Consider the following 10,000-nt stretch of genomic DNA (forward strand, 5'->3'; position numbering starts at 1 on the left):
TCGGGTGATTGTGGAGGCCAAGTCATCTGATGCAGCACTCCATCACGCTCCTTGGTCAAATAGCCCTTACACAGCCCGGATGTGTGTTTTGGGTCATTGGTACAGTTGAAAAACAAATGATAGTCCAACTAAGACCAAGCCAGATGGGATGGTGTATGGCTGCAGAATGCTGTGGTAGCCATGCTGGTTAAGTGTGCCTTGAATTCAACAATGTAGAAAAGAGTAAAAATAAAGAAAAACCCTTGAATGAGTAGGTGTCTAAACTTTTGACTGGTCCTGTACATATATTTTAACCCACCTCTGAAAAGAATACTACACAAATACGCAGAAAAAAATTTATACATCCACCACAAAACTCCACCACTGATCAAAGAACAACCAACAGCTAGCCTGTGATAGAGAATTCTGAAACGAGAAGAAGCGTACTACAGTATGTAAGACTACTTCATCTAACTAGAAATCAAACTACAGTAATGTAAAATGTAAATTTCTAACCAGGAAGTACAGAATCTAACCAGAATCTACAGTAAAGTAAGATTACAGATCATCAACGCTTGGAACAATGGGTCAGTGAAGTACTGATTCATAATGATACAGAGAAAATACTCTTGATACTCGGAAGACTACTTTATTTAACCAGGAAATTCAGTAATGTAAGATTATTACAGATTATCTACACTGCCTGGGATTATTGGGTCAGAGAGTGAACACCATATTAAAGTAATGATGCGTAATATCTCACTTTCAATTTGAAAAGTATACATTATAATCCAGTCTTTTAAGCAACAGACTTAAATACAATCTTACGGTGAACGAAGAGAGTTGTGATATAGCAGGCAGAGAAAGAAAAGAAGAAACGGAGTGAGAGAGAGATGAGAGGAATGAGAGAGAGAGAGAGAGAGAGAGAGAGAGAGAGAGAGAGAGAGAGAGAGAGAGAGAGAGAGAGAGAGAGAGAGAGAGAGTGAGTGAAAAAAAAGATACAGTAGAGAAAAACAGAGAGACACAGAGGGACACAGAGAGACAGACACAGAGAGACACAAACAGACACAGACAGAGAGAGACAGAAAGAAAGAGAGACACAGAGAGAAAGAGAGACACAGAGAGACACAGAGAGACACAGACAGACACAGAGAGACAGAAAGAAAGAGAGACACAGAAAGAAAGAGAGACACAGAGAGAGAGACCCAGAGAGAAAGGGAGAGAGAAAGAAAGAGAGACACAGAAAGAAAGAGAGACACAGAGAGAAAGAGACACACACAGAGAGACAGATAGAAACAAAGAGAAAGAGAGAGACCGAGAGAAAGAGATAGAAAGAGAGAGACAGAAAGAAAGAGAGAGACACAGAGAGAAAGAGAAACACAGAGCGAGAAAGACAGAAATGGACAGAAAGCCACACTCAGTCTGTGTCAGTTAATCATGGCCATGCATCTCACCTGAGTGTCTCAGCCATGCGTCTTAGGTCCTCATTCTGCTGTTTCAGTCTCTCCAGCTTGGCTAGGATCTTGGACAGGTCTCTGCTGGATCTCTCCGGATGCTCGCTGTCCCTAACCAGGTGTCCTCCAATGTAGAACAGCAGTGTACCCCACGCAAGGAGCACCAGCATAATCCAGCGCCACGAACCTGCCCATGGCCGCATCTTTCACCCCTCTGGGGTCTCTGGGGTGGAGGGGTGAGGGATGGGAGGGTGAGCAGCACTCCCGTCACAATAGGCTCTGAAGCATAGTTGGAACGGCGATGGAGGGCGTAGGGAGAACGGAGGAGAGAGCGTGGTCCAGTTGGGGTTTGGTTGGTGGGGTTAGTTAATGCATGGCTATGGTTCCTGCAAGGGGTTAGGATGGGTTGAGGTCCATTGTTGCGGCCTGCCTTCCTGGGTGGGCCCTCTCTGGGCTAGGCTGGTTTGGGCTTGTGCTGAGCCGGGCTCTGGTAGTCTGGCCAGCTCACTGGTGTCACCCTCTGTGTCTCTGCAGTCCTCTGACTGACTGACAGACGGCTCAGTCTCTCAGTGGTCTTCTGCTCAAAGGGAAAACAAAGCAGTCAGGTTAGGGAGAGTCACTGACAAACTCAGTACGAAACCACTGCCCTTATCTTCTTCCTTCCAACCTTCCCTTCCTCTCCTCCTCTCACCAGATAAACCTGGAGTCAGGAGCCCCTCAGCAGTTAACAGAGAAGCCCACTAATCCACAGAACACTACATAAACCCACCGCCTCTCAACAGAACACTACATAAACCCACCACCTCTCAACAGAACACGACACAAACCCACCACCTCTCAACAGAACACAACACAAACCCACCACCTCTCAACAGAACACTACACAAACCCACCACCTCTCAACAGAACACAACACAAACCCACCACCTCTCAACAGAACACTATACAAATCCACCACCTCTCAACAGAACACGACAGAAACCCACCAACTCTCAACAGAACACAACACAAACCCACCACCTCTCAACAGAACACAACAGAAACCCACCACCTCTCAACAGAACACTATACAAACCCACCACCTCTCAACAGAACACGATACAAACCCACCACCTCTCAACAGAACACAACACAAACCCACCACCTCTCAACAGAACACAACACAAACCCACCACCTCTCAACAGAACACGACACAAACCCACCACCTCTCAACAGAACACAACACAAACCCACCACCTCTCAACAGAACACAACACAAACCCACCACCTCTCAACAGAACACAACACAAACCCACCACCTCTCAACAGAACACAACACAAACCCACCACCTCTCAACAGAACACTATACAAACCCACCACCTCTCAACAGAACACAACACAAACCCACCACCTCTCAACAGAACACAACACAAACCCACCACCTCTCAACAGAACACGACACAAACCCACCACCTCTCAACAGAACACAACAGAAACCCACCAACTCTCAACAGAACACAACACAAACCCACCACCTCTCATCAGAACACTATACAAACCCACCAACTCTCAACAGAACACTATACAAACCCACCACCTCTCAAAAGAACACGACAGAAACCCACCACCTCTCAACAGAACACTATACAAACCCACCACCTCTCAACAGAACACTTTACAAACCCACCACCTCTCAACAGAACACGACAGAAACCCACCAACTCTCAACAGAACACAACACAAACCCACCACCTCTCAACAGAACACAACAGAAACCCACCACCTCTCAACAGAACACTATACAAACCCACCACCTCTCAACAGAACACAACACAAACCCACCACCTCTCAACAGAACACGACACAAACCCACCACCTCTCAAAAGAACACAACACAAACCCACCACCTCTCAACAGAACACAACACAAACCCACCACCTCTCAACAGAACACAACAGAAACCCACCAACTCTCAACAGAACACAACACAAACCCACCACCTCTCATCAGAACACTATACAAACCAACCACCTCTCAACAGAACACTATACAAACCCACCACCTCTCAACAGAACACAACACAAACCCACCACCTCTCAACAGAACACTATACAAACCCACCACCTCTCAACAGAACACAACACAAACTCACCACCTCTCAACAGAACACGACACAAACCCACCACCTCTCAACAGAACACAACAGAAACCCACCAACTCTCAACAGAACACAACACAAACCCACCACCTCTCATCAGAACACTATACAAACCCACCACCTCTCAACAGAACACTATACAAACCCACCACCTCTCAACAGAACACGACACAAACCCACCACCTCTCAACAGAACACTACACAAACCCACCACCTCTCAACAGAACACGACACAAACCCACCACCTCTCAATAGAACACAACACAAACCCACCACCTCTCAACAGAACACAGCACAAACCCACCACCTCTCAACAGAACACAACACAAACCCACCACCTCTCATCAGAACACTATACAAACCCACCACCTCTCAACAGAACACAACACAAACCCACCACCTCTCAACAGAACACTACACAAACCCACCACCTCTCAACAGAACACTACACAAACCCACCACCTCTCAACAGAACACAACACAAACCCACCACCTCTCAACAGAACACTATACAAACCCACCACCTCTCAACAGAACACTATACAAACCCACCACCTCTCAACAGAACACAACACAAACCCACCACCTCTCAACAGAACACAACACAAACCCACCACCTCTCAACAGAACACTATACAAACCCACCACCTCTCAACAGAACACGACACAAACCCACCACCTCTCAACAGAACACTACACAAACCCACCACCTCTCAACAGAACACTATACAAACCCACCACCTCTCATCAGAACACTATACAAACCCACCACCTCTCAACAGAACACAACACAAACCCACCACCTCTCAACAGAACACAACACAAACCCACCACCTCTCAACAGAACACGACACAAACCCACCACCTCTCAACAGAACACTACACAAACCCACCACCTCTCAACAGAACACGACAGAAACCCACCAACTCTCAACAGAACACAACACAAACCCACCACCTCTCAACAGAACACAACAGAAACCCACCACCTCTCAACAGAACACTATACAAACCCACCACCTCTCAACAGAACACTATACAAACCCACCACCTCTCAACAGAACACTATACAAACCCACCATCTCTCAACAGAACAAAACACAAACCCACCACCTCTCAACAGAACACAACACAAACCCACCACCTCTCAACAGAACACAACAGAAACCCACCAACTCTCAACAGAACACAACACAAACCCACCACCTCTCATCAGAACACTATACAAACCCACCACCTCTCAACAGAACACTATACAAACCCACCACCTCTCAACAGAACACAACACAAACCCACCACCTCTCAACAGAACACTATACAAACCCACCACCTCTCAACAGAACACAACACAAACCCACCACCTCTCAACAGAACACGACACAAACCCACCACCTCTCAACAGAACACAACAGAAACCCACCAACTCTCAACAGAACACAACACAAACCCACCACCTCTCATCAGAACACTATACAAACCCACCACCTCTCAACAGAACACTATACAAACCCACCACCTCTCAACAGAACACGACACAAACCCACCACCTCTCAACAGAACACTACACAAACCCACCACCTCTCAACAGAACACGACACAAACCCACCATCTCTCAATAGAACACAACACAAACCCACCACCTCTCAACAGAACACGACACAAACCCACCACCTCTCAATAGAACACAACACAAACCCACCACCTCTCAACAGAACACAACACAAACCCACCACCTCTCAATAGAACACAACACAAACCCACCACCTCTCAACAGAACACAACACAAACCCACCACCTCTCAACAGAACACTACACAAACCCACCACCTCTCAACAGAACACTACACAAACCCACCACCTCTCAACAGAACACAACACAAACCCACCACCTCTCAACAGAACACTATACAAACCCACCACCTCTCAACAGAACACGACACAAACCCACCACCTCTCAACAGAACACAACACAAACCCACCACCTCTCAACAGAACACTACACAAACCCACCACCTCTCAACAGAACACAACACAAACCCACCAACTCTCAACAGAACACTACACAAACCCACCACCTCTCAACAGAACACAACACAAACCCACCAACTCTCAACAGAACACTATACAAACCCACCACCTCTCAACAGAACACAACAGAAACCCACCACCTCTCAACAGAACACTACACAAACCCACCACCTCTCAACAGAACACTACACAAACCCACCACCTCTCAACAGAACACAACACAAACCCACCACCTCTCAACAGAACACAACACAAACCCACAAGTGATCAGAGCACAACCAACGGATGTTGCCTGTGAGAGAGAATAGTGAAAATAGAATACATGCAGCTAGCGGTAGTTCCCTTATCTCATATTACAACTGGGTTAAATGTGGAGGAGTGTGTGTGGCTGTCAATGGAGAGGCATCCTCCTCCTCCCTCTCTTGGAGGACAAAGAATTATTATGGTACGGCTGATTATTCTTAGTTACAGACTAGATACACATTTGTGTGTGGAGAATATACAATGTCAAATATTGGTTGAGTCAACTTAACAAAGTTACCCTGTGTTACCCTGCTGCCTTAACATATGTCATCACGTCCAATCAAAATGTCATGTTGAGTTCAATTCATCTAAGTTACTTCAACCTAGTAAGTGAAAGTGAACATTTTGTTGGGGCACGCGGTACAGACGGCTATATTGGTCCTCTAATACAGGACTCTAATACAGGTCCTCTAGTAAAGGCCCAGTGCACTTTGTTTGACTTAAAAAATATATATATATATCATTTTTTATTCTGATTTATCAGGGCTGCTAGAGCACTTTCTCTTCTTTTGACTCTATACTCCAAACGTTTGGAGTATAGAGTAAAGATTTGAAATCAAATAATGACTTTAATTTGAGGGTATTTTCATCCATATCTGGTGAACCGTTTAGACATCTTAGGGGAGCAAAAGTATTTAGACAAATTGACTTATATGTGTATTAAAGTAGTGAAAAGTTTAGTATTTGTTCCCATATTCATTGCACACAGTGATTACATCAAGCTTGTGATGTTTACACGTGTTGGATGCATTTGCTCTTTGTTTAGGTTGTATTTCAGATTATTTTGCGGCCAAAAGAAAAGAATGGTAAATAATGTGTTGTGTCATTTTGGAGTCACTTTTATTGTAAGTAATAATACGTTTCTAAACACTTCTACATTAATGTGGATGTTACCATGATTACAGATCATCCTGAATGAATCGTGAATAATGATGAGTGAGAAAGTTACAGACGCACAAACATCATACCCCCAAGACATGCTAACCTCTCACCAATACAATAACAGGGGAGGTTAGCTTTTATATCATACCCCCAAGACATGCTAACCTCTCACCAATACAATAACAGGGGAGGTTAGCTTTTATATCATACCCCCAAGACATGCTAACCTCTCACCAATACAATAACAGGGGAGGTTAGCTTTTATATCATACCCCCAAGACATGCTAACCTCTCACCAATACAATAACAGGGGAGGTTAGCTTTTATATCATACCCCCAAGACATGCTAACCTCTCACCAATACAATAACAGGGGAGGTTAGCTTTTATATCATACCCCAAAGACATGCTAACCTCTCACCAATACAATAACAGGGGAGGTTAGCTTTTATATCATACCCCCAAGACATGCTAACCTCTCACCAATACAATAACAGGGGAGGTTAGCTTTTATATCATACCCCCAAGACATGCTAACCTCTCACCAATACAATAACAGGGGAGGTTAGCTTTTATATCATACCCCCAAGACATGCTAACCTCTCACCAATACAATAACAGGGGAGGTTAGCTTTTATATCATACCCCAAAGACATGCTAACCTCTCACCAATACAATAACAGGGGAGGTTAGCTTTTATATCATACCCCCAAGACATGCTAACCTCTCACCAATACAATAACAGGGGAGGTTAGCTTTTATATCATACCCCCAAGACATGCTAACCTCTCACCAATACAATAACAGGGGAGGTTAGCATTTTATATCATACCCCAAAGACATGCTAACCTCTCACCAATACAATAACAGGGGAGGTTAGCATTTTATATCATACCCCAAAGACATGCTAACCTCTCACCAATACAATAACAGGGGAGGTTAGCTTTTATATCATACCCCCAAGACATGCTAACCTCTCACCAATACAATAACAGGGGAGGTTAGCTTTTATATCATACCCCCAAGACATGCTAACCTCTCACCAATACAATAACAGGGGAGGTTAGCTTTTATATCATACCCCCAAGACATGCTAACCTCTCACCAATACAATAACAGGGGAGGTTAGCTTTTATATCATACCCCCAAGACAAGCTAACCTCTCACCATTACAATAACAGGGGAGGTTTTGGGGGGTATGATAGTGCTTTTGGCCGAGGCAATCAAAGGGTAGACTTAATGAATGAATCAATATACTTTCTGCTGACCTTCTGCTGCCTGCTTGGTGCTGTCATAATGCCTGCCTGTCAGACAGAGAGGGCTGCTGCCTGGTGAGGGAGCCTGGCGAGGCTAGCAGCTAGCATTCACCTCTGTCCTTCTGAATGTCTGATCACAGTTTGTTCTCCCTCTCTCTGTCTGGTAGTGAGTGTAGTGAGCCCAGCAGCTAATGCTAACCTCACTGTCTGTCTGTCTGTCTGTCTGTCTGTCTGTCTGTCTGTCTGTCTGTCTGTCTGTCTGTCTGTCTGTCTGTCTGTCTGTCTGTCTGTCTGTCTGTCTGTCTGTCTGTCTGTCTGTCTGTCTGTCTGTCTGTCTGTCTGTCAGTGAGTTTAGCAGACAGTTTTCACCTCTCTCTCTCTCTCTCTCCCCCTCTCCCTCTCTCCCCTAGTGTATCTGAGGTTTAAAAAGGCTTCTGAAGTTTGTAACTTCCACTTTGAATTTCAGAATGGCTCAAATTAACATCATACACCTTTATTACAACACCAGCCTCTGTTACGAACACTTCCCTGTACCGTACGTACAGTCTGTACAGTAAATATGGCTATAGTGCAGGAGCCTATCTGCTATTTCTGTAGTGTGAGGTACAAGTACATGTACAGGTACGCCCTCTGGACAGGACACGAGTCACTACAGTCTATATTACACTACTGTCTGTCTGTATCTGGGACAGATTGGATGAATCTTCTCAGAGTATCTACAGTTGAAGTCGGAAGTTTACATACACTCAATTAGTATTTGGTAGCATTGCCTTTAAATTGTTTTACTTGGGTCAAATGTTTCGGGTAGACTTCCACAATAAGTTGGTTGAATTTTGGCCCATTCCTCCTGACAGAGCTGGTGTAACTGAGTCAGGTTTTGTAGGCTTCCTTGCTCGCACACGCCTTTTCAGTTCTGCCCACAACTTTCTATGGGTTTGAGGTCAGGGATTTGTGATGGCCACTCCAATACCTTGGCTTTGTTGTCCTTAAGCCATAACTTTGGAATTATGCTTGGGGTCATTGTCCATTTGGAAGACCCATTTGCGACCAAGCTTTAACTTCCTGACTGATGTCTTGAGATGTTGCTTCAATATATCCACATAATTTTCCTCCCTCATGATGCCATCTATTTTGTGAAGTGCACCAGTCCCTTCTGCAGCAAAGCACCCCCACAACATGATTCTGCCACCCCCGTGCTTTACGGTTGGGATGGTGTTCTTCTGCTTGCAAGCCTCCCCCTTTTTCCTCCAAACATAAGGATGGTCATTATGGCCAAACAGTCATATTTTTGTTTCATCAGACCAGAGGACATTTCTACAAAAAGTACAATCTTTGTTCCCATGTGCAGTTGCAAACCGTAGTCTGGCTTTTTTTTACGGCGGTTTTGGAGCCGTGGCTTATTCCTTGCTGAGTGGTCTTTCAGGTTGTTTTTAAAAACACTTTTATTTAACTAGTGAAGTCATTTAAGAACAAATTCTTATTTCAATGATGGCATTGAAGAATGGATTAACTGCCTTGTTAAGGGGCAGAACGCCAGATTTTTACCTTGTCAGCTCTGGGATTCGATCTTGCAACTCTTCGGTTACAAGTCCAATGCTCTAACCTCTAGGCTACCTGCCGCTCCATGTCAATATAGGACTTGTTTTACTGTGGATATAGATACTTTTGTACCTGTTTCCTCCAGCATCTTCACAAGGTCCTTTGCTGTTGTTCTGGGATTGATTTAAAAAAAGTACATTCATCTCTAGGAGACAGAACGCGTCTCCTTCCTGAGCGGTATGACGGCTGCGTGGTCTCATGGTGTTTATACTTGCGTACTATTGTTTGTACAGATGAAAGTGGTACCTTCAGGCGTTTGGAAATTGCTCCCAAGGATGAGCCAGACTTGTGGAGGTCTACAATTTATTTTCTGAGGTCTTGGCTGATTTCTTTTGATTTTCCCATGATGTCAAGCAAAGAGT

General features: G+C 44.7%; 1 protein-coding gene across 1 annotated transcript in view; it reads right to left on the minus strand.

The window, feature by feature from the left end:
* Positions 1–10,000, minus strand: part of fut8a (fucosyltransferase 8a (alpha (1,6) fucosyltransferase)) — a 184,203-nt gene that overhangs the window by 52,517 nt on the left and 121,686 nt on the right. Inside the window, exon 3 of the mRNA XM_071382212.1 lies at positions 1,434–2,010. Coding sequence (XP_071238313.1) covers positions 1,434–1,636 — 203 coding nt within the window. The 5' untranslated portion in view covers positions 1,637–2,010. The remainder of the gene's footprint in view (positions 1–1,433; positions 2,011–10,000) is intronic.

Source organism: Salvelinus alpinus, chromosome 34, assembly GCF_045679555.1.
Source record: "Salvelinus alpinus chromosome 34, SLU_Salpinus.1, whole genome shotgun sequence".
Classification (NCBI taxonomy): domain Eukaryota; kingdom Metazoa; phylum Chordata; class Actinopteri; order Salmoniformes; family Salmonidae; genus Salvelinus; species Salvelinus alpinus.